This window comes from Syngnathus scovelli, chromosome 5, assembly GCF_024217435.2.
Source record: "Syngnathus scovelli strain Florida chromosome 5, RoL_Ssco_1.2, whole genome shotgun sequence".
Classification (NCBI taxonomy): Eukaryota; Metazoa; Chordata; class Actinopteri; order Syngnathiformes; family Syngnathidae; genus Syngnathus; species Syngnathus scovelli.
The window spans coordinates 3110415-3136540 of record NC_090851.1 but is presented as its reverse complement, the minus strand read 5'-3'; the positions used below and the strand labels follow the sequence as shown (position 1 = coordinate 3136540).

The following is a 26126-nucleotide window of genomic DNA, read 5'->3' as shown; positions in this document are numbered from 1 at the left end:
GAAGCTAAAACTTTTCACGCACCTGCACTTAACGAGGGACTCACTCGGACACTCCATTAGGTACACCGCCATTTTCAAGTGTACCTAATAACAGGCCACTTTATTAGGGAAATATCATGGTCAAAGGTCACGTGTCAAGTTCTAGTCCTCGCGGCTGCGTTCCAACATGTTTTCCAAGTGACCCTCGTTAAGCGCACCTGCGTGAAAAGTTTTAGCCACTTTCACGTTCAAAAGAAGCTAAAACTTTTCACGCACCTGCACTTAACGAGGGACTCACTCGGACACTCCATCAGGTACACCGCCATTTTCAAGTGTACCTAATAACAGGCCACTTTATTAGGGAAATAGCATGGTCAAAGGTCACAGGTGTCAAGCTCTAGTCCTTGGGGCCGCGTTCCAACATGTTTTCCAAGTGACCCTCGTTAAGTGCACCTGCGTGAAAAGTTTTAGCCACTTTCACGTTCAAAAGGAGCTAAAACTTTTCACGCACCTGCACTTAACGAGGGAATCACTCGGACACTCCATTAGGTACACCGCCATTTTCAAGTGTAACTAATAACAGGCCACTTTATTAGGGAAATACCATTGTCAAAGTTCACAGTCTGGCCCTGAATACCGTTATAAATATAAATAATTTATATTATAATAAATATTATGTTATGTAAAATATATTATAATCGTTATACCGAATGTGTATAATAATCACAAAATATTTAACACATTGGAACAAAAACAGATACAACATTTGAAATTTACAAGCTTGTTTATTGAATAAACCACATTTCACAATACACTAGATTTTACTGTTATTTCAAACTAAACATTTTGAGATGTCTCGGAATGCCACATAGAGGAAAATCTTTCCAATCAATGTCATCATCCGGTTTTGCTGAACTTGTTGATGCAGGTTTTGGTTGACTGCATGCTGGCATCTGTGAAAACAGAATGGATGGATCAGTATATTTTTTTTTAAATCACCAACAATCATAACAGTTTCAAAGATGGATCGGTAAAGTTTCTGTATATTCCCCCCTTGCATTAGGTGTCATTATAATATTAATACTGCATATAATATTATTGATAGCATAATAACAAAGAAGTTGTGACTTCTAAATGTTCAATTTTTAAGTTGTTCCACACTGTTGATTAATTTATCATGAAAGTTAGCAAATCGAGGTTAGCTTGCAGGACCTCACATGAGTGAGAGCTATCGCCCAATACATTTTACCTGCATGTCAGCGAACGTTTAAGTTGTTCCACACTATGTTTGTCGATTAATTCTCAGGAAAGTTAGCAACACGAAGTTACCTAGCACGACCTTAGCGGAGTGAGAGCGAGCGCGATCGCAAAATAAAGCTTACCTTTCGACCAAAACACGGATTTCGTTGAACGATTCGTTTGAACGAATCTTTTGAGTGAACTGACTCTAAAGATTCAGTTCACTTAAAATAACCGGAATCCACATCACTAATGCACAGAACCCAATGCAGAAAACAAGTCAGGCTCTCTTAACCACTAGTCTCCCCGTTGTTGCATAACGGCCGGCGCATCCCTTCCTGCAATATGTTTAGCCGTTAGCTTGGAGAAAACATGCATAAAACAAGTGGTGTTTCAATGAATGCACTGTTCTTTCTTTCCTTGGCAAATCGTAAATCGACATTCTGGCTAACATAGTTCACGCAACACGTTCACTGACTGATCCGTTGATGCACGGGAAGGAAGGCAGTTTACCCATTAACTCGTTCGCGAACGGCAAAATCAGGTTTCGTTCCCTCACTGATCCGTTCTCGCGATGAATTGGAAATACAAATCACTCACTCTCTGACTCATTCGCTTACAGATCCGTTTGGTTAGTGAACAGGAAATACAATTGTCGACTCGTTCGTGAACAGGAAGTTACGTCATTTTCTTCTTCGTTTTGTTTTACGGCGAGGTGGAACCAGCTTCCATGAGCATTACTGACACCTACAGGTTGAAGTCATATTAACTGAAAAAAGAACGAATCACTTTCGTTTACTCTCGTTCACTCACGAGCCAACACTACGAGAAACTCAACTCTTGGTGTTTCCGCACCACGTTTATGACAGTAATATTTGCCATAATGTCACGAGTGTATTATGGCGTCCTTATGAATGGTATTCATTCGGAGGGGCACGTGTCGGACGTGCAAACATAAAGAGATCATACTCGCCGCGTCAAAAGTAAAACATCTGCCGCGTAACTCTGGAGGAATCCGAAAGGAGGAGAAAAAGTTCAGAAATACATTTGTCATGGACATATTTGATTTTGGAACAGAGCCATATTAGTTGATAGTTTTTCATGGTATAAATCGTCACGTGACTAATGTTTTTGTCTCGACTTACTCATGCTAGCTATCTATGGTGGCGACTACCTACCTACCTACCTACCTACCTACCTACCTACCTACCTACCTACCTACCTACCTACCTACCTACCTACCTACCTACCTACCTACCTACCTCAACACAGCTCTAATTGTCATTCCTACTGATTGCTCCTCCATAAGAGCCTCTTGAAAGTAATGGTGGTACTAAAGTTGGTTGGATAGTTGAATTTATGACCCTCTAGAACATAAAAATGGGGGTCTGTCTGATGGTGGACCTCAGCAGCAGCACCTGCAGGAGGCCACGGCTGAGACGAGAGGTAACAGTAGCTGTCAGTGTGACAGATGGCCGCAAGCCGAGCCCAGATTTGGTTTTTATTACAACCATTGACTGACTGCGTGTGCTCTCTTCTCGTGAACTGAACCGGGTCCTCCAGATCTGAACCCCCGGGGGAACAGGGCAAACCCAGTTGTGGGGCTCTCAAAAGTGAGAATTTGAGATAATTTCCCTATTTCCTAAGATCAGGTAAAGTCCCTTAAACCCCTCTGGAGTATTATTAACAAGTGACGAAAACAAAAATTGACCGTTTTAAGACATGTTTGTGATGAAAGGCAGATGAGTCCATTACATAAGAAGGGAGGGGAGCACTTAAAAGCATCTTGACAAAGTTTGTATATTGCATAAATTAAGTCTGAATTAAATCAGAGAAAACTAATCGCTCGTTGGCTTGTTTCTAGCTTGGTTGGGTCGTTGGTAACCGACAGTACGGGGTGGGTTGATTTCAGCAAAAACATCCGTTTCTGACTAAAGAGCAGAGAAAACGAGATTTTTTTTATCTTTGCCTGATGTGTGCTGGTCATACAAACGCAAAATAATTTGACTGTTCCATGATGGATGAACCTGGTCCAGGTACAAAGAACACGGGGGAATTTGATCCATCAACTCCGGCGCAATGAAACACTTCCACGCTGTTCGGAAAGAGCCTATTACAAAGTGTCAACTTTATATCATGTTTCCTTAATTCACTCAACTGACCATTTGGCGTCAAAAAGCACCCGAAAGGCACGAGAAGCAAGTTAGAAGTTGCCAAGCCGACATCTGTGGCAAATTCAAGTGGAGGCCCCTGGGTCTAAATGTGAAACACAGGCGAAGAATGAAGAAGTGAAGATTGCAGTTGAAGACGCAGTTGCCTTGACCTCAGGATGGATGGATTGGCAGGGGGGGGGGCTCTGGAAAGTCAAAGGGAGGATTTAAGTCTAGAGGGAGGCCGGCATGATATTTGTCTTTTTTTTGGTTGCCATGAACATGAATCCTTTTTTTAGATTTTAATGTTTTCATTAACACACAATGAAAAGAAATGGTTGTGAAATCATTGAAGGGGTTTTTGAACACCATTCTTTGTCTTATGGTGTAATATGTAAAAATAAAAAATAAAACGACTTCAAAAGAGCCATTATTGTCCGACGAAACCGACTAAACGGTCGTTTAGAGGAGCTGGCAGAAGAAGCGGCAAAGGATGCCTCAGCGTTGAGTCAGCTGACCTCCCGCAGCCTTCAGGTCTTTTCCGTGCTGGTCTTCCGTGTGCACAGATGTCTGCTCGCTGCGCTTCTGGCAGCCTCGCTTGTCCACTTTGGCCGTCATATGCTTTTATTTTACGTCCGTACGTTATGACTCTACGTGCTGTTGCCATGGTCTGTTTTCACGCCATGATGTCATCAAATGACGAAGCAGATAGATGCTTCTCCTTCAACACCCCGTTTCTTTTCCCTTCTGGAAAGAAAAAAAAAAACAGGTGGTAGCGAAGACTACCAAAGTCTGGGCCGCCACCATCTTTCCTAACAGCTGTGCCGAGATGTCGCAGTGCGTTGGCCTAAATATTGAAGCCTCCGCAGCCTGGCACTGCGCCAGGTGCTCTGCGGCAGCACAACGATATTCCCGACAATCCAGAATGACTCGGTTCACTTTGAGGCTAACAAAACACGTTTGACGCCATTAGCAAGTACCTGTGATGGACCGAGAAGCGATGGCGGTTTCGTCCCGCCCTCCCGCCTACGCTGCTATTTGTCTTGGATGTCACGCCGGCCTTTGATCCCCAATTTGCAGTGATTAGTCAAGGGCTTCGTCCTTCCCGTTGGAAACAATGCGTCGAACTGGAACGGTGACACAATCACACGCCCACACGGTGAAGTTCGCAAATGGGAGGATAAATAAGCTGATTGAACGCAGATTCCGATCGCTGTGGCCGGACGTGCAAATGGTCTGCTGGTTTCCTTGATCTTCCGTCCAGTTTCCGAATACATATAAATAAAGCGGCACAACCTGAGAAAGCAGAGGAACGGATCATTATGGAGCATAACAGTAATCAGCAGGAAAAACAGGCTATGGGAATAATTTGGGTCTTTGAATAAAGAACTCACATCAAGCCATTTCCCCTTTCAACTTAGTGGCGCAAATTCAGGTTCCAGCCTTGTAACGAAATGAAGATGGCGTGTTTAGAATTCCTCGTCATCCTCGAACACGATCGCCGTCGCTCTGTGGAAATAACGACCCCATATGGCCTGCTACATTAATCAGTATTTGTTGCATTCATTGAGCTTTTCCTCTCTAAATTTGGTTGATTAAAAATGTATTGATTTCAAAATTTGAATAAAAAAAATGATACATGTAATTGAATCATGAACAAAGCCGGGTGGATTTAATTGGCCGATATTAAGACTTTAAAAGGCAGATGATTATTTTTACTATTATTTTTTTTAAACAAATGAAATAAAATAATGACATTCAAACACGAGCCACCAAATATTGTGTATAAAAATCATCCAATTTTTGAAGCTTTTTCTCTCTGTTATGAACCGTAATGAAATACTTGAAGACAAATTTAAATCAGCTAATAATTTCCCCGTAATTTAAAAGAAAAGTTAGATTATTACTTTTTCATTTTTTTAATTAATCGGCCGATTAATCAGCTATGGTAACTTTATTCTGCCAAATATCAGAATTGACATTAGCCTAAAAAAATCCTTATGGGTTGGGACCATCAAAACATTACTCTTGGATAAAAACAAACTCAAAATGTTAAATGCCATTTGAACTAGTTCTAAAAACATGCCACGACATACAGTAGTTTTATGGTTACATAAGTCCGACAACCTTCTGCACCACAACATTTTTGCAATGGTAACATGAACAAAATAGCAGTTAAAGTGAGCTGATTAATTACTCCCCTTTGATTATTTTGAACGAGAGAAAAAACAAAAAAACAAAAAAAAACATCTGTTTCACATTGCAACATTGTTGGGCGATGACAAGCTGATAAAGAGCAAAAACGCAATTCCCAGATCAGGACAATAGCAAAAATCTGATATTCTGATCTAACATGAAATTCGTGACGGGGATTTGGTAATATCAGAAATATCGCATTTCCCAAGAATTCAACAACAAATTCCACCCACGCGTCGAAAAAGATATCGGTTCCAATTTCTGCTCCTTTTGAACAATCACAGCATTTAATGGAGTTTACGGGAAATTGAAAACCTGAGCAAAGGCACGGGCTGAAAAAAAAAATAACCACTGTTGACAGATTCAATCTCGGCTAGTACCTCTAAGGGCTTATTTGGAGCCAAAACAAGACAAGAGTGCCTCGTTTTAGATTCAAAGTGGACTGCACAACACATTGGGGAAAAACACGCTCGGCGTACCCGGCAACAGTATCAAATGTGCGACCCGAGGGAGCGTTTGGACTTTTATGATGTGGTGCGTTCGGATGCCAGCACGTCATAATCTGCCCCGATGCGCTTCGCTCACTCAAGTCAACGCCGCTGTTGGACATCAATAATCCTGACATTGATTTAGTGCCGATAGCACACATTCTGACACGGAGAAATCCTCTTCTTGAGTTTGGAATTCCGTTAAAAGGCATTACGACTCTTTCAGATCAGAAAATGCATTGGAGTTGATTTTTACTGGATTCTATCAACTTTTGGGGCCAAGGATGCAATCAGGCCCACTTTGATATTCGTATTAACTCTACCATGCCAAATTATTTTTTTTTGGGGGACATATTGATTTCTGACTGTTGTAGAAAATCTGATATTTTCCTTGGCTAGTTTTCGCATAAAAATAATTCTGACATCAGAGTCTTGACACTTTTTGGGAAGTATTGAGAACCTGAAATCAGTGATGCAGATTTGCAACAACTACTCCAAGATCAAATATGAACTTTCTTTTCATTCCTATTTCAAGTAATTTTTTTTCTTTAATTTTCGCAATATAAGTTTCTTACTCCAGTCGAAACCTCCAACTTTATGACGAACTATACACATAAGGGTTTTTTGGAATAAACACTGAACCACATGCGTGCCGTGAACAACAAAACAGCAGATGAAGAATAGTAAAAAATAAAAATGCTTCCAAAAGTTGCTGCTGACAAGCACAAATATAGCAAGAATAATAGTGTTTCTTTTATCTCAAATACAGGAAATGTCTTTTATCCATCAACAGAATCACGCACAAAACAATATGAAAAATCATTGTGTGGTTGGCGCGCGACAATGCTTAATTGCATTTTTTTTTGGCTAACTATTTTTTATGTTGGTTGACTGATGACTTTTTTGTTCTTACGGTTTTGCCTTAAATGAGGAAATAATAATATAAGGGTACATAGTTCAAACATACAAAGATGAGAAAGGCCCCACTTGTGACAATAAATTAAAAAAAAAAGTTTTTACTGTTCATGTTGTGCAGTGTACTCCAGATGAGCAAGTCGGCAAACCAGACGTCGTGGCTGTTGTAGTACCAACACTTGCCAGTGAGAGGCAGCATGTTGCAGCAGGGAATCTAGACTGGCACAGTTAAAAAATAGAATTAGTAGAAAAAAAAAAAAAGGAGAATAATCATTTCTCGTCACAATTGAGGAGTTTGTGGCTTGACTGAATTCAATGTTGACTCCAAATAAGTTTTATTTTTTAAAACATAAATATTGAAGAGGGTTAATAGGCAAGGGGGGAAAAATTACTTAATTCACCCCACATAAAAAAATGTTCAGGATATTTTTTTTTAGTTTTTAATTTTCAACTCCTGCTATTTGAAAGGGACAGGAATTAAAAATTACACAAAGTTTAAGTGTTTAGCTGTGTTTGGTCATGTGACCTCTCCAATTGTCATTGGGGCAAAAATGGTCTTTGCTGCAAATGCAGGGTGCAGGAAATACAGATTTTTTAAAAAAGTAACCCAACCCAAAAAAAAAAAAAATGCTGCCCAGACAACACCTTGCATTGCTTCAGGTAAAAGGATTTGGTTTCACGTCGCCTCAAAGCAGCGGAAATGTTTTGTCACTTTTGTTGCTGTCTCATCCTCGCCTAAGGACAGGATCATCTCTATTGTGCCGCTGACCACAGACATTTAGGCTGCTTCTCAAGGTGGTTCAATTCTGGGCCTTTCAAAATGTGCCCCTTTGACGACTTGAGAGACATACACAAAAAAAACCCCTCAACATTTGGCAACAAAAACCATTTTAGCAACCATTACAAGACTATATGAAAAAAACCCAAGATGTTTTGTTGATATATATATATATATAAGTGTTCAATGGTTTCGTCTTTGTTGCTAAACGTGAGACTTTTACTGCGACGAGCAGCCTTTTGTCCTATAAATCACGCCGTTAAAAAAAACACACTACGATACGACGAGTCCATATGATAATAGATCACAAAGAGACAGCCTGTGATTTGTCTTCAGAAGCCGTGCAGCTGAACATGTGTGAAACTTCGGATCAAAGATGGCCGATTTGACGCATCTGATTGATGGTCCATTAAGGCATTGTTTTGGCGCTCCGATGTGTATTTGTCTGTATCCAGGCTGCGAGAGCGATGGGGAGTTCGCAAACGGCTCCAAATTGTCTGATCCATCGGAAAGGTTCGGCGCTCGCCTTATGGGTGCCCTTTTTTTTTTCTCAATTTTTTTATTGATGCTGGCTTGTTCTCCCTCGCAAAACAATACCCCGCAGCACTCAAACAGTGTCATTAGTGCCAGACTTTAATCCTGGAAAGAAATATCATCTAGTGTTTTATTAGTTTTGCCAGGTCAAACTGTATCCTTTTCAGTGCTTTTCAAATATTTTCCATCTAGATGTTTTTGATCCAGAAAAGAAAATCAAAGTTCTCAAAAAGAAATTCCAGAAATTTCCACGCTAATATGTACTAAATACACTTTGCAATAACAGCAATAAAATTAAACAGATGCTACATTAGCTATTGCGTTAATATGGACCAATTAGGATACCTCTCTTGCGGTGATAGCATTAGCTTATTTCCATTGTTGTACAATAACAGTGGCTGACCATTAGCATGAGCGCTAACATATGAACATTGGTTGAAGATTATTTCAAACCAGGCAGCAATTTGTGGGATTTAAACCACAATATGTAAAAACAGCCTCTAAATTTCATGCCTCAAATTGGCAGAATAGCATCTCATTACGTTAGCACGATAGCATCACTATTAGCGCTAACAATATTGGTCACATTAAAACCCTAATGGAGAATGTTTAGTTTGTATATTTAGCATCTTCAGCTTCTATGATGGTAAATTATGTGAAACTCTTCTGCACGAAAAACTGAGAAACAGCAAGAATCGTCTTTGTCATTCTCGTCCGGCGGGATTACGCAAGGTTGTACGGAGCAGACACAAAAGTCTCCCGATGAGTGAGGCAGCTGCTGTCGTACTTACACAAAAACCGACCACCTCTTACTCATAAACATCATGTGGTTGACAGCTACTTGGAGAAGGGAGAATGAAAACAACCTTGGGCAACGTGCCACATGCTGCTTCACCGAGACATGATCTGATCACATCTGGTAAATTTCCAACTACAAATGAAAAGCCCATTCCAAACTGCGTGGGAATGCTTCTGTCAACTTCACTGCCAATCAGTCACCGCCACCTTTTTCGGGCTCCTCTGATGATCAACAATCATCGATAGATGGTTCTCTGTGGATTTGTCTTTCTTACATCACACAGCCCTAAATCTCATGAACAATCACATCAGGTGACTGAAGCCCCCCCCCAAAAAAAAAGGTTTGAGCACATGGTCAAAGAGACATACGTAGGTAGTGACATCAACCGTTGCGATAAGCCATCAGCTAATTGAGCAGGTGCCTCCAAGGCAAGATCATGTCAAATATGAAACGGTTAAGGTCACATGAAAGCGCACGGCCATGAAAAGCCACTGTGATTTGCCGACATTGACTTATCGCCGCTGGTGCGTACAAATCATTTGCTTTGGCGGAGAAATTGAAAACACGCGCCCCAGGAATGAGCTTTGTCTTTGTGATTCTCTTTGATAGGGACAAAGAGCAAGCAATCACAGGTGAAAACACAGGGCCGCCGAGGAGGACCGCGACGGGTGGCGGCCATAAATAAAAACCTACCCTGACATTTTGCTCTCGGCTATACTCTGATGAATTTTTGCCGCTGGAGGGGCCTCCGGAGGTTAAGGGGAGGATATTGCCGATGTCGCCGATGAAAAAAGGTCACGATGGAGGTGCACTCCTGAGAGGAATTCCAGCGTGATTATTATGAAAAAGAGAAGTGAGTGTCTGGAGAGGAAGCGGTCATTCAAGAGGGGCCAATAATTCAAGGAAATGAACTTCTCTTGATGGCAGAAAGCAACAATTTGCAGGTTGGCCCTCAGCTCACCTGCGCTTTCCAAATGCTCCTCTGCTACTTAAGTGGATTTTACGGATATCTGCACTTTCCTTGATTATTTACTTTTACAATGGGGCACAACCTACATTTTGAAAATGATCTACTATATCGTCTGGACTCTCAATACCTCGACGTCATGGCAACTGATTTGATTGGAGGTGGCTACAAAGTCTTACCCAAGAAGATCAGAGAAGCTGGTTTGTTAACACAGCAGGAAGCTCTTTGAAATAGATGAAAAGGAAGTGGAAAAAAAGTCACGGCGAATTCTTTGAATAAGCCAGAGGAAAAGATGACCTCAAAGATTTAGAAACAAAATCTTTCATAGTCGAGTCTTTTTTAAAAATACCATGACTTTAAACAACGTCAGCTCTTCATTGGAGTCAATGTTCAAAGATGAACAAAGGTAAACTTGTTCTCCTCTGATGATGACGGCAGAGATAATTGACCGGGTCCTCGAAAAAAGATTTTTTTTATTTAACTTATGAGCTGAAACTCGACATCGGAGCTTGCGAAGGTAGCAAATTCAGATTTTCTTTGTCTGTCTCCATTTAAGGTCACAATTGGTTGCAAAGACAAGGACAGGCCAAGTACGTTCCGAAAGACATCTCTTCAAAATCAAAAGCAGGCAGGAAATGTTTGGGGATTTTTCTCGTCATAATGTCGGGAGGAGATGAGTGATCACAAATGTGGCAGGATTAAAAGCTCTACCAGGAAATTGCTTTTTGATCGAAGAAAATATAGAAAGAGGTGGGCAACATCACAAGTGCGACGAGGGCACAATGAAGGCATTGTCTCGTGTCGTTCATTCAAGCAACGACAACTCAAAGATTTTTATAAATGGCAGACCAATCGCTCCAGATGTCATCTATCAACCTGGTCCAAAAATCGGTGAATTTAGAGACGAACTTGGAATCAATGGTGATGATAATGATTGAATGCCAGGAAACACTTGCTGAAAGAAACTCACTCGGAAAAGACATTTCCAGAAGGTTGAATTTGTACAAAGTGTCAGTCTACATTTACGTTTGGTCAAGTTACGCATAAATGATTGAATTGAGATCCAGTAATATGCAAAAAATGACAAGATTGTTTTTCCGATGTATTGATTTTGGGATTTTGGTTAGATGTTAGTGATTAGGGTTAATTTTTATTCCAGCAATACTCTATTAACATAGATGATTATATTTGTTGTTTTTGGGTGAAAGTATAATGTCAAAATAAAAGAATGTGTGACAAAAGTTGACATTTTCAAGCGCCTTTGGTCAGACTGTAAAAAAGTCTGCCAATGTTAAGCAAACTTTAAAGTTAATGTCATGCAGAAACCACAGTTTTAATTGTTAGCAACATTTGACTTAACGCTCAATTTGAGTCTTGAATGTTTAAGCTTTTATAAGAAGCAGATTCAAATCTACTTTTTGGGCCATTTTAGGAGCACTTTAAATGCTCGCCAATAATTCTGTCTACCTTGTATCCCGGGTGCAGCATTTCAGCGTTTTTAGCTAGCATAAAAAAAAAAATATGGTGCTTTATTTTACAGCGCTAGCAAAACTGTCGTACAAAGTACATACGTGTGGTGGCCACATCTGTCTTCGATTAAAACACTATTACTGTCAAAACCAATCAACAATCCTCTGTAGCATTAACAATGTAGCCCAAGTTTCGACATATACGCTGCTGAGCCATTGCACGTTAAATGTGTTATTCAATCCCACAGGTGCGATTAGCGAATATTCTTTTTGACCACATTGATTCACCGGTGTATTGGAAAACGCAAATGTTTGTCATGGAAGATTATTTATAGTCAAAGTTGGTCAAATATGTCGTAGATCTCGCTGCCAGACATCGTCGTTTATTTGTGGCTCGTGCCAGTCGGAAACACGTGTCAGACTCAGCAAGTACAAATGTTAAGTCCTAAATTTTTTTTTTACCTTTTAATTATTATTATTAATATATTTTATTATTTTACTTTAATTAAAATTAAATGTATTCATTTACTAATTATAGTACTTTAGTATAAAATCCCACTGCATTCTTTTGGGGAAATGGTCCAAGACAAAGAATGTGACCTTTATTTATTAAAGTGAAAATAACGTCGAGTACAATCACTTTGGAAATCAATTTTTAGCAGTGAGTCATGCAAAGCTACTCGAGCACAGCCCAAGATTTATTATCAAAATAAACGTACAGTCTTAGAATTAGCATAATTGCATCAGCGTAAAGTTGTTTACGTCTCAGCAGAGTCGAGCAGCTGTTTTTCTTAATTTTTTTTTCTGGCTTGGCCTCTCGTCGGTTTGCTCTTAATCATAAACATATGTATGAAGTTTTTTTTTTTTTAATCTACTTGGAGAGAGGTTCAAAGGAGCGTGTCCTGATACGAGCTCATCTCCCTCAAAATGATGGATATAAATTAGCCGCTGAAATACACAAAGTAATATCCTGTTCGGAAACAACCGCTAATGCTGAGCTTTCCCAGATAATCCATTTTAAACGTCGAGTCAAGATATTCCGGTAATTTAAAATAAGAGCAGTCGTCCGCATTTCGAAACGCGTCCCCCCCCCAAATATTTTTGTGACGTTCAAAAGGTTGCGCGGTCTGGCATCAAGGGCTAGTTCCTCCTCGTTTGCGAGCCCCCCTGTTGGCCGCGCTGCGTCATCACATCTAAAGAGAAGGTGGGAAGAGCGAGAAGTTCAGTCTGGGTGACGCCCGTGCGCGGAATCAAGCGTGACTCACGAGTCGTTGAGGCACCAAGGAAACGAAATATTTGGGAATTCCCAATTTTGGAGAATCAATGGTAGACCAGCTGGGATGCTCCACTGGGAAAGTTCTGGACTTGTTGATCAATGAACTCCAAATGGTCCTAATATTATTTGGGTAAACATTTTTTTATATATGTCAAGGTTTTAAACGAGAAACGGACAAATTTCTGTCTTTCTGGCTCGTCTTGGACTCCGAACACTCAAAAAATAATACTTCCCATTATCGTTTTGCCTCTTAGCATCGTCACTGTGCAATAAAGACCGCATTGTGCAAAAGAAAAAAAAAAAAGGGCATTTATAACCATACAAAATCTGAAATTCACGTTTTGCATTGGCCGCCAACAGTGTTGACGGTGTGATATGCACTTGAAAAAAACCATCAGGCAGCAACTATATTCAAATTTGACGCTGTATTGCAAGTAATAATCTTAATATTCCCCACATGAAATCATTCAAAGTCTGGGTTAGGCTCTTTGCCGTCCAACTGTGCAAACAAATGCGGCACAACGCTGCACTGTCTGTGAGGCATTAGTGACCACAAGAAGCTCATCTGGGGACCACTTTTGGGTCCTCCACGCATCTCATCTGCTCTGCTCGTCCGTCAACTCTCAAGCTATTATCACCACCGCAAAATATAGACGCGTTTGACCGGCAGGGTTTCTCATCTGTACGTCGTTTTCAATGTCAGGGAGGCTTTGAAGCAGATCTTTGTAGGGGGGCTACCAGGAGGGGGGGGACACTTTCACTTCATGTCAGCTGCTTGCAATGAAGATAGGACGACATGCATCTGGACTCGAGTTGGAGTTCAAAAATGAGCAACTGCAACGGGGCTTTTTCTATGCATAATTCACCAGCCGCAATATTAGGCACACGTGCGCATTCTTAACAAGGGCTGCATCGAATTTGGACTCTGACACGGCATCACAATCGGAGACGGTGTTATTGTTTCGTGTCATCAGAATTTTTACAAGAGTTGCCGGTGTTGCCATAGAAAATAAGCTGAGTGGTCAATTCACTTCAGATGATCCACTCCAGATCACTTGATCCTGACAGGATGGTTAGCAAATTATTATTTATGAATTGTAAATTGTGGGGCTGCTTTGCTACATCCAGAACTGGGTGACTTGTCGCAGGGTGCTATGAAACCAAATTATTTCAATCTATGTACTTGTTTAGTTTTCTTGGTAAGGCAATTGAGAACAGATTCACTCATGGTGAATTGTTTTTCCGAAGGGGTTACAAAAAAAAAAGCCAGTCACTAAACCAAGTGTTCATTCCCACAAAACATGTCAAATAACGTCATTTTTTTTTTTTTTTAACACAATCTAGAGGCACCCATTGAAGGCTGGCTGGGCTGGGATGAAACCAGAACACCAGGAAAGCCTTCTGACCTCAAAAGCTATCCATCAAAGGCTCCAATTCAAAGTGTCAACGTCCATTGTGGGACACAATAGAGGAGCGCCTCCGCCGGGGAATGGGAGGAAGTATTGGACGTGTTTGATGTAACTGTAGATGCTCCGAGGTGATTCTCTCTCTCTTTTTTTTTTTAATTACCTTTGTCGCCCATACCAGATACTTGCTTCCTGCCCAGGGAAAAAAGAATAGCATAGCCAATAGCCATGTGGGATTCAATATAAGGGGTAGGGATGAGTCAAACTATTAGACGGCTCTAATGGAAATTTACCAGACTGTGACCAGATTAAAAAACATTATTATTTTTTTTAGAGTTTATATGCAGTATTCTGTATATCTATGCAATTTCTTCCCTTCTTTAAAAACCCAATAAAAATGAAAAGAATGAAACAGCAGCCAAAGATGGTCCAACTCTTAACTGGCGCACATGCTTTCTGCATTTCCAACAGTCATCCTCCAAAACTGCACTTAAAGTGCAATTAATTAAGAGGAATAAAAGGATTTTGACTCCCACAAAATCCCATTTACAGCAGTTTAACCCCGATTTTTCCATTTCCTGCGCAGCACTAAATATAAGAGGGTCAAGTGCTCAGTTAAATACACAGTGTACGATTTTTTTTTTTTTTTTTATAGTTTGCTCCCAGCGGGGCTGCTGGTGCCGGCGGGGCGCCAGACAACACAGCACACACACATTGGGATCACTTTCAACCTTTGTGTGTGTGCTTGTAGGGGCGGAGGAAGATCGCTCATTAATCCTATAAAGGGACGATCGCAAAGCATGTTTCGCACTCACTCATTCCTCGGCACAAAGGCGGAGAGAAGAGAGCACTCTAGCCTGAACTCCGTAGAGAATCTTCATGACTTTGTCTTGACTTCCTTTTTTGTAGGAAAAAATATTTAAATGATTCTCGTGACTTTTGCTGTGTGATCTCGGAGAAGACAAAGCGTTAACATCGGCTGTAATCTCGGCCGCGCACATCCACTTGTTTTTCTTGCGAGCAAGGATGACGCTGCTGGTGCGCACTCGGATTAAACGCTGGTTCGTAATGGTCCTCTTCGCCACCGCTACGAGGTGTCAAGCGCCGGAGGGTCGCCCTAAACCTAACTCCATCAGGCCGGTTCTTCTTACGGGTGCTGCGGAGGATCAGGAGCCCATGGTCGCCGTCTCCAACCGCTCGGCTGCCGCGCACGTCAAGAAGTTCAACATCTTTGCGCAGGTACCTTTCTTCCATCTTCACTTTGATTGGACGTATTAATAGTGATGATGGGCGACCCTATTGTCTTACGTCATAGGATTGTGCAGGTGTACCCCATATTTGCAAGACGTTTGTTCGTTCGTTCGTTCGTTCGGTGTTGTATCGGATGGTGCCTTTTTGTTGAGTCTATTTTAAATTGTAGCATTTTTGAAGTTGTTGGCATGATTTATTTTTTCCTGACTATTCAGAAGTTCAAACTTTGTGCAATACAGTATTCCTGGTGACTTATTTTATATTTTTTAAGGATGAATCACAAATTGACTTGCAAAGTTTACACTGATTTTACAAAGATTTGTTTTTGACAAACCTCAACTTAATTTTTAATCATTTTTTTGGCGAATGTCTTTTCTTTGCCTGACTACTGTCTTATTTTTTCTTTTAAAGATACTCATCATAAAAATTAGATAACTCTCACATGACTTTTTATTCTAAAAATTCTAATTAATAATGTCATTTTGCAGCTTAGAAAAGAGAGAGAGAAAAGAACCTGACTATTGTGTGTCCAAAATTTCCATTTTTGCTAGTGAAGCAGCATGCAGCTTCGGATTAATCGTACAAGTGACCATAAACAATTGTGGTAGTGATTAAAAGGCAGCGTTACGTTTACTACAACTTCTGTGTTAGTCACTTGACTGCATTCCGTGCAATCTCTCTTCATCTACAAACACAATACTTTCCAAACAGCTGAGAGGACATAGTGTCTTTTAAATAGTCAGCAGTGCACCATTTCAAATAAGGCTTCTTTATGTCGAACCCCCCCACACCCCCCATAAACTCCTAATTGCCTTTGAGACGTGACGCCACTGTGCACGTCCACAGTAAATCATTAACGGCAGCACAAATGTGAGGAGAAAAAAAGTGACTAGTGGGGGGGGAAGTGACCAGTAGACGCTTGTCTAGGCTTTTTGGTGTCATTCAAGTCAAGATTAGGAGGTTCTTTTTATCAAGGTGAGGTTGGGGATTCTCATCCTGCTCTTTTAATACTAAAGTGACACATTTGAGGGTTGAGAAATCTAGGTGGTCTAAATTTAACAAAGAAAAACTGGGGCAAATTTGACACATGACTGCTCAAATTTCAGTAAATCAAAATTAATTCATCTATAAACTGAAATTTCATGTCAATATTTTTAGGAAGCACTCACGCTATGTATAAAAGTTGACACAATCAATGTGACCATGGTTGAGCGTTAGCGTAGTTAGCATAACCACAAAGTGCTTTTCAAATTCTGTCAAAGCAGGAAAAATAACAAAATAGTATAAAACCAATATTCGACTAATATACATGACGTATTCAGACACAGTTAAGTAGTAAAACACAACAGAGAAGTAAAAATGCACAACTTACATCACATTGGACATCAATCTTGGTTCCCGAGAAGGACTTCCACCTGTCAAATAAGTCGTCCTATTTGTTACATTTCAAAAATACTGCCCTCTAGTGATACTGATGATTTAATAAGAGAAAATAGGTTTAAAAATACTGCCCTCTTGTGATACTAATAAAATAGTTAAAAAAACAACAATCTAAAATAATTGATAGATTTGAGCGTTCACTTCAGCTTTTTGTAAGTTTTCGAAAGTTTGACTCCATTAGTGGCATGAATCTTCTCATCGCAACACAATTTTTTTATTCATTTATTTTGCTGCGGTTTGTCTTTTTTTCAACGTGGCCCTCGTGACATGTTCAGCGGCAGCAGGCTGTGTGCAAACTGCTGAGCGTGCTGACATCCTGCCCCGAGCCAACAATGATGTGAACGTTGAGGCGAAAAACCTCAAGCCGAAGCCTGCCAGACCTCAAATTTGAACGCCTGCTTGCACTTCGGCCACTGACAATATAGGAAGCCATACGTGTGTGTGTGTTTGTGTGTAGACCACCAGTCTACCAGCAGTAAAACCAGGCAAGTTATGGCCATAATGACATTCACGACAGTGTGTGTGTGTGTGTGTGTGTGCACGCGCCAGGAGCTTTTCCACACTTGTAAAGTTGCGGCCTAAGCCACATTAAGTGGCTTCTACTGTATAACATTTGACTGGCCCACTAACGGTGAGGCCATTTACAAGCGGAATAAATCAGGAGGTAAAAAAAAAAAGTCTTTCACCTGACGTACGCGCTGTTGCCTTTTATTTAACAGACCTTGAAGGCGTCGGAAACCATCCGTGTATCCGTCGTCATCTGGTTTTCAGGACCATTTCAAGTCTGCAATGAAATTTTTTGGAAACATCAAAAACAGTTTTGGGCTTAAATGAAGCTAGCTTACAATTTTGTACTGCGCAAAGACAATTTAGGCTTTCATAAAAATGAACACGTGTTCTTGTGAACATCAAAGATACTAACAGTAGCGTAGTGTTGAAAACCACATTATCGCAGGACTTGCCTGAGACCAGAACTTACAGAGACCAAGACTATTGAGAGTCGAGACCAAGACCGTAAAAGCCAGCAATTTAAAAAAACAGTCACAGAGTATTTTCACTTTGATTTGTTGGTCCAAATTTGCTTTTATGACAATTTATGCTAGCTATTGACAATTATTTTGTCTTTGACGATTGAACAAAACCAACCTTTTTCAGGTGGGTGGTGTGAGTCTCAACCGGCTCCGCTTTTAAAAGTCTTGCCGGCCTACCCCGCCAGAGCCGCTCGTGAAGCGACCTTAATGAGCTGAGAAAGTCAGGCGGAGGTGTGGCGGCTTGTTAGCGCCGCCGCCGTCGTCGTCGGCCTCCCGTCCGGTGGCCTTTCCAGTCTGCTGCTCCCTCAGGTGCCGGCGGGGGCCTCCAGCCCGAACCTATTAGGCGGGGCCTCCCGCGGCGACCTCATTCGCCGTAATTGGACCTGTTAATGATAGAGGAGAGCCGCGGTGATTTAAAAGACATTGTCTGAGTGTAACAAGTCGGATGTCTTGTTTCCTCTAAAGGACGCCGGGGTCCAAAGTTCACAGACGTGTTTGGTCTGCTAAAGGACGCCAGCGTTGGCGTTTGACGGCCGGGGATTTTGGTCGGAGTGATTCACCCTGAGTTTATGTGATATCTGCTGGCTGTCTTTTGTTTTCTGTTTGTTGACTTGATGAGGTTCTTTTTATTGGACTCCGCGAGACCTCTGCAACCAATTATTTTGTCATCCACTGATATAAACCTTCAAGTGCAGAGACACAGGGATCACTTTTTATCTTTTCCTTTTAATCAAGTAAGGTTTCGATTCTGGCTCGCGTCATGTGTCACTTTTTGCTAGGCAAGAACTTTAAAGTGTCTCGCCGACTATATTATTATTCCCGTTTATGTCAAACGTTTGCTGCTCGGCAGACTTTGCGTACGTCATGTCTTCGAGAAGCCAAGTCGAGAGTATGAGACAATTTCGATCTTATCGATGCTCAGGTCACTCATTTGCGGAATACTAAAATTCGTTTCGCAAAGGCTGATGAAAATGTGAAATAGAGGAGGACATTTTTTGGGGGATTGTCGTGGGTCACAGGATTCTATTTTCTTTCAATCACGAGGTTGGGAAGGAAGAGGATCAAAAAGTTCGCGTGAGAAAAGTTAGTCAAATTTAAAAAGTAGCTCAAATTGTTGCTTTTAAAAAAAATTTAGGATATCAAATGAGTTGCAACATAAAGTTTAGTAAGTTGGCATCAATGTCCTCCTCATTGTTATTTTTTTTTTCTTTCTTCACGCAAAGTTCCACTGACATGAGCTGTACAGCGGAACCGTGTTTTGCTTGTAAATAAGGGTTCCACAACGCTGCTTTTTAGAGATTGTTGACCCCGCAGCACGAGTCAAAAAGGGTTTTGTGGTGGAAGGAGGGGGGGCTTCCCTCATGGCGCTGCGTCTGTCTCCATCCTTATCGCCTCGGCCGGCATGCCGTGAGTGGCCGCCGAGTAAAATAGCTCTCGGGGGCCACTTCCTGCGCGGGATCATCCAAGGCTTTTATGTGCCGAGTAAAAATAAGGGACAACAGAGACGAGACGCATCCCGATTCAAGCCACACGTCCCTCAGAAGTAGCGAGTGAGGCGTTTTAAATAACCGCCTGATAAGGTGAGGTAATCAGATGGAAAGAGGGAAGGGGGAGGTTTGATTCACCACATTTCAAAGAGTTGATGGAAGAGGTGAGGCCCATTTTTTCTTCCACACCTACGACGTGGATACGAGAGACAGATTCAACGTACGTCGTAGTGTGAAGCTGCGAGCTGTCCGGTTATATAAAACGAGAAAAAAAGTTTGTGTCAGTCATTGTCAGTTTGTGTTTTCCGAAAGAGAAGTTCAGAGCGGTCTTTTGGAAACAGCTTGTTATGGTGAAAAGGAAAAGTCTCATTTGTTACTATGTGACAGTTGTTCCTGAATTAATTTTATGTTGCGGCCAAATCTGGTTTTGTTCTAAATTATACTCCAGCAATATTCCCCGCAAGAATGTGGTTGCTTTGAAATGCTTTGTCTCATTAGCGTTAACGTTTGTCATTTGTCTCTGGAGTAGTGAAGACACTCATCAGTCATCCAATAAAAATTACACAATAGGATTAAGGATATGTTAAGCACAGATGGAGGATTGTTTGTGCCAGAATTAAATACAAAAAAAAAATCAAGTATGAAAAAATTAACTAAAGTGGTAAAAAAATTTAAATGTAACAAATATACCAGGCCTATTTTTTTTAATTTTTTATGTTTTATTTGAATTAGTTTTTTTTTTTTTAATCAAATGGCCTTTTCATCATTCAGTATTTTATCAGATATTAACATATTTAATACATGTTTAAATAGTATTTAGATATCAGTATCAACTTTACGGAGGTGGAAAACAGTTACACACCGATATTGACAAACAAACGAGTATTAACGTTTTCAAATGTAGGGAGTAAAAGTATAAAGGCAACATTTTAAAAAAAAAAGTATTTGTACCTCCCACCGCTGTATAACGGATTCGAATATAAAGATGTTAAAGCTGCCGTAACGTTTGACCAACCTGATTCGGCGCACTACTGTTGGTCACGTCTTGGGCACAGTAATTCACTTTTCTAAATTTGATTTGTGACAGGCTTCATGTCCAACTGCTCTGCTTGGCCTCCCAAGTCGCACGGCAACAGCGCTTACACGTGTAAGGAATTACACCGAGATGCCGCATCTTGCGATCCTCGAGGAATTGGCAGTGGCCTATAAAAAAAAAAAAAAAAATCCCTATTAGTTAAGCTGTAGCACATATTTTTTCACTTCTCAACAACATTGAAAAAAAACAGGGAAATAGAGGGAAAGAAAAAAACATGTCTGTAAAAACAAATGGAGGGGGAAAAAAAATGAAAGAAAAAAATGTCTGTAAAAACAAATCCGACTTACAACAAACCACGCAAACAAGACTCTGAAGGATTAGTGGAGGTAATTACCCCCGAGGTACGGCTGCAGGGATCATTAACTCTTGGCGAAAGAAATCTAATTGCTCCAATTGTCTGGAGTGCATAGAAATAACAACAAGGACATGTGAGAAAAATGTCCGCACTTACAAGAGTCACTGGACATCCTCCTAAGGAGACACAAAGTGATTGGAGGCAGTGTTATCTTCGGATGAGTCACGGGTTCAGACACAAAAACAGCCGGTTGAATAGGGGGGGGATGAAAACATTTGCAAACAAACTTTGCCTTTTAATAACAATGCACATTTCCACCCATACCCTCATGTCTTTATGTTTTTCAACCTTTACAGTCTTAAAACAGCCGCGTTAAAAGAAACAACAATAGTTGGAATTTTCAAAAAACTAGAAAAACGGCCGGAAAAAAAAATGTCAGGTGTATTTAAAGTGAATTGTTATGTTCCCTCAGCAGGTGTATCCGTGCAGCAACGACAAGGAGTGCAGCGTGGGAAGTTACTGCCACAGCCCCCATCAAGCGCCCTCGCGTTGCCTCGCCTGCCGTAGAAGGAAGAAGCGCTGCCACCGGGACGCCATGTGTTGCCCCGGCAACCGTTGCCATAACTGTATGTCAATACATCATGCTTTAAAAATAAATATCAGGACAGTGAAGTACTGTTTATCATGGAGAATAAATTACAAAGCCAACATTAATCGGTGAAAATCTGGTGTATGATCAGCTAAACTCCACATCTAAAGCTGCAAATAACGATTTAAGAATCGAGTTAGTTTGCCGATTAAAAATCGTTTTCCAAAATCTTGGACAATTTTACATTAAATACAATTCATCGATGATCAAAATGAATGTACCAATTGATTCGTTGTCGATTAATCGTTGCACCTCTACTTTCATCTTTCCAAATTTTCAGATATTTGTTTGGCAATCTCCGAGAGCGTGATCTCGCCTCGCATCTCCGCCTTGGATGAACACAACAAGCTTACCGCTAAAGATCACAGCTGGAGGAAAACCACCGGGAAAACACCGGCCAAGCATTCTCTTAAAGGTACAACGACATCCAATTCGATTTTGTAGCCCTTGGTTAAATGTGGACGGCTGCCAACCTTGCAGTATACTAAACAATTAACCATCATGTGATCACTCTCAATCGATCTTTTGGACCGCAACGTACAACGATAACCTTGGGCAATGAACCACATGTCGCTTTTGTCTAAAATCAAAGAAACGATTGTCTGATGTTCTGGAGCAGCATCGCCTGGAAAATTTTGGAAAGGCAATCCGAGTTTAGGTTTGACATCCATGTCCCATTTTTCAGGTACAGGATCACAACACTGTCCTGTTTTTTTTTTCCAGGTCACGAGGGCGACCCTTGCTTGCGTACGTCCGACTGTTCCGAGGGCTACTGCTGCGCCCGCCACTTCTGGACCAAAATCTGCAAGCCGGTTCTGCGACTAGGCGAGGTTTGCAGCAAGCAGAAGAAGAAAGGCTCGCACAGCCTGGAGATTTTCCAGCGCTGCAATTGCGCCAAAGGCCTCTCGTGCAAGGTGTGGAAAGATGCCACCTCGTCGTCAAAGTCCAGACTGCACATGTGCCAGAAGATTTGAAAGAAGAGGAGGCAACGTCGTCAGCGAGCAACACGATCAGCCCAGGGAACTTTATTTTTTTTGTAAAAGGACACAACTACGTGGGTGTTATTTTACGTTGATGACATTCAGGGATGGAGGGACTCCAGGCGGAGCCAGATTCTTATTGTTAATATGCATTCCTTAACACGCTGCAAAGTCCATTTGCTCTCAAGTCCACCTCTTATTACCGCTCAAAAGCTTTTCCACGATGACCGTATGCTAGTCGCTAAACGTTAGCGACAGCAACGTAAGAAATAGCAACCATGTCATCTATTCTGTCCATTGTTCGGATTCATTGTAAATGAAATACAACTGTGTTTACAATCTCTAGTTCTGCTTTTCGGCTTATTGAAGGATACGACGGGAAGCCAGCTGGGTCAAACTTTTGATCAGAATGACGATGTGTATCGCTAATCCGCATATTATCTTCTCTCCCTCTGTTCCATGACTTTATTTGTAACCATTTCAAAATAAAGATATGCTCCTATATTGTAAATAGAATGGAGGCGACGATGATGACATATTTAAGAAACAGTGTATATCGTGTACATATAAGATATAAAGCCTGAATGGTACAGCCAAAAGAATCTAGGTGAGAAGAACGAAGAGACCAAATACGTTAGCCGGCAGATGAATCACAAGGAAAGTTACACAAATACATCGTGTGTAAATGCTATGTATATGATGTTAAGATTGATATCTCAACTAAATATTGTTTTATGTGAATAATTGTGATTGATTCGTTTTGCATATTTACAATGATGGACAAATTAAAAGAATGTATTTTGTATTAACGCACCGAGTGTTATTTTGCACTACATAATAATCCCACTATCAAGATCAAGAGATTATTTGTAGCAGTTGGAGTATGATCAAATCATACCGTATGTTTCAAACTAACATATTGGATGCATATTTTATTGATACAAACCATATTTCGAATGAAATGCTTACCATAAAATGTGCTTTTTGTGTGTAAAAGATGTTTTTCATTTGTCTCAAAACAATAAATAGTCCCAGCCAAGCCTCCAGTAAGGATTAGGTAGGACGGACAGAAAGGTAGAGAAGGTAAGTTGGAATCGTGTCACGAATCGTGACACACTCGGAAAAATCTTTCGATTCATTGAAGCCAAGTCCAACACATCAAAAGACAAAATCCCTCAGGAGCTATGGTGGCCTGATGTTTTTTCAATTAGTCAGTTTAGGATACTGCTGAACAAGATCGACACATTTTCCATAATTCTACCAAACTTGTGTGTTTATGTCTGGCGGAGAAAAATTCCACACTGCTGTTTTCATGCTGCGCTTCGAGCACACCCAAAGACTTCATGCGCAAGTTATGAGTGAGACAAACAATTCTGAACTCACATCTGCACAACAGTTCTGTTTATGCGACTTAAATATGACACAAAAATAAATAAAAGCGTTGGTTCTTCTGACATATGGCAACATAATGTGAATTTAAACATGCTTTCTGTCTCCTTTTCCTCACTGTATGCTATAAATAACAATCTTTGTGGAATTTTGCCCACAAAAAATGCAAAAAGCACTTGAAAGGCTCTAAAATCCTCCACAACAGCTAAATACAGGTTAAAAAAAAAAAAAAAAAACTCCAGACATTTAACCCTAGGCCCCTAAACACCAACCTGCTAACTGTGCGCTAATGCTAATGCCCCCAATGCTAACATAGTTTCGCATATTAGCGCTTCCACTGTACTCCGACTACTAAGTCAGAATTATATATATATATATATATATATATATATATATATATATATATATATATATATATATATATATATATATATAAATGGAAAAAGAGAGTTTAAATATGGACAATAATAACGTGGCCCTAAATCTGACAAAATAAATTCGAGGAGTTGTTATACAATCAAAGCACTGCAACTAACCATGCATGAAGAACAGAGAAGCCTAGGTACCCGTTTTGATTTATTTGTCTTAAGCAATAAAACAATAATGACTATAACATTCATATTTGGGTTTAGCTTGTCCAACATCCTGACAAAGTTTGACTCAGCAAAGCCGATGAGAAGTTAAAAGTGTAACACAAATTGTGCTACAAACGTGACCACCGACCTTTCTCTGAGCATTTGCCAAGAACCGTCTCCATCCTGCTTTGGACGTGTCCCGAAGGAGGACTTTGAGGTGGATGCGGATGGAGCACGGTATTGGAAATACACACAACAAACAAGTGCAGCATGTGAATGTGCTTAACACGGAATGTGAGCTGTGTCACGGGAGATTCACAGCTTCGCTTTGATCGGCAATCGGGGCTTGATTTACAAGGCCTGGATCGAAGTTCGCCACGCTCTGATATTGGTTGTTCAAAAGTTTTTTTTTTCCTTATTTACTGGAGGTGAAGCTTGTAATGATTCCCCGGTCGAAAAATGTTAGATAGCCGGTACGAGAAGCAGTGCCAGGGAAGAGCGGTCATGCTTCACAACTGTGAGCTGATGTTGGATGCATTAAATCATGTTTTAGTGCCTGAGTGTACTTTTTCTTTTCTTTTCTTTAATCTTCAATGAAATGGGAAAGATATCAATATTAAAACTGTGTGGATAAGAGCGGTGAAAATTAATCGATTAATCGACAGGTAATGGGTTACTATTTTAATAATCGTTTAAAGCCATTTTTATGCTAGAATTTTCCAATTTTTTTTATGTCAGCTTTTCAACTGTAATTATTATTTTTTCATAAAAACAAAATATTTTGAGAGTTTAATCAAACCGAATTTTACTAACATCTGCTTTTAAAATAACTCATTACATATTACATTATTCCCTCTTGTGTATTATCGTACAATACCAAATAAACAGTAAATGTGGGGGGGGAAACTGCAAAATAAAATTTCATCTGATTATTCGATTAATCGATGGACTAATCGATTAATTATTGACATCTAATGCAAGATGGCCATCTTAGCATGTGTAGAAAAGCATCTTGTGATGAGTGTATTTGAAAGGACTCACTCACTCACTCACTCACTCACTCACTCACTCACTCACTCACTCACTCACTCACTCACTCACTCACTCACTCACTCACTCACTCACTCACTCACTCACTCACTCACTCACTCGCAGCTACCTAGCTAGTCAGGGAGGCTGTAGTGAATGAGCGACATGGAAATGCGACTGCTTCAAATGTCATCTGAGTGCAAGTGGATCTTCATTCATCTTCCCAAAGTCCATTCACAAAAAAAGAAAGAAAGAAGACCCACCCAGCCAGACTCCAATGTTATGACATCATGTCTATGTCAGTAGAGCAGACTGTATTGTTGTCCAGGACTTTATGACAAACACCCTCTCTTCCTAAACGATAACAAAAGGGACGCCACAGCCCAGGCTGCAGACATGCTTGCCTCTTGTGTGCGTACGTGTCTTCAAATGATCACTTTTCTGGACAAAAAAAAATTAAAAAATCCTCTAACAAGTTTAATGTAGACATGTCCTTGTGCAAATGATAAAAATAACTATCACTGTATATATGTTGATATATATTTTTTGATGGACATGTGAGACATACATAGACCCAAAAAATGTTAAATGTATATATTTTAATGTATTTATAATGTTAAATAAATGCATTAATGTTAAATTTATATATCAATGTGTGTTAATTTATTTTATTACTATATTTATATAATTTATATATGTACATTTATA

At 40.4% G+C, this 26126-nt stretch overlaps 1 protein-coding gene and 1 long non-coding RNA gene across 3 annotated transcripts; one reads left to right on the top strand and one right to left on the bottom strand.

Annotated features, from left to right (window-relative positions):
• Window positions 1-744: 744 nt before the first annotated feature.
• LOC125969423 (uncharacterized) lies at window positions 745-26126 on the bottom strand. 2 transcript variants are annotated; one of them, XR_007481566.2, is made up of 10 exons: window positions 25682-26126; window positions 20421-20608; window positions 18034-18301; window positions 17574-17671; window positions 16820-16862; window positions 7073-7186; window positions 4763-4877; window positions 4349-4664; window positions 1362-4115; window positions 745-932 (listed from the first exon to the last, which is right to left on the bottom strand). It is a non-coding gene; the product is annotated as an uncharacterized lncRNA (long non-coding RNA). The 2 variants fall into 2 exon arrangements; XR_007481565.1 differs by lacking the exon at window positions 25682-26126 and having other exon boundaries at window positions 20421-21272.
• On the top strand, window positions 14888-23234 carry dkk2 (dickkopf WNT signaling pathway inhibitor 2). Its single transcript, XM_049721468.2, has 4 exons — window positions 14888-15435; window positions 21269-21422; window positions 21726-21860; window positions 22169-23234. The coding sequence occupies exons 1-4, from the start codon at window positions 15223-15225 to the stop codon at window positions 22417-22419; spliced, it is 753 nt and encodes a 250-aa protein (XP_049577425.1). The 5' UTR covers window positions 14888-15222; the 3' UTR covers window positions 22420-23234.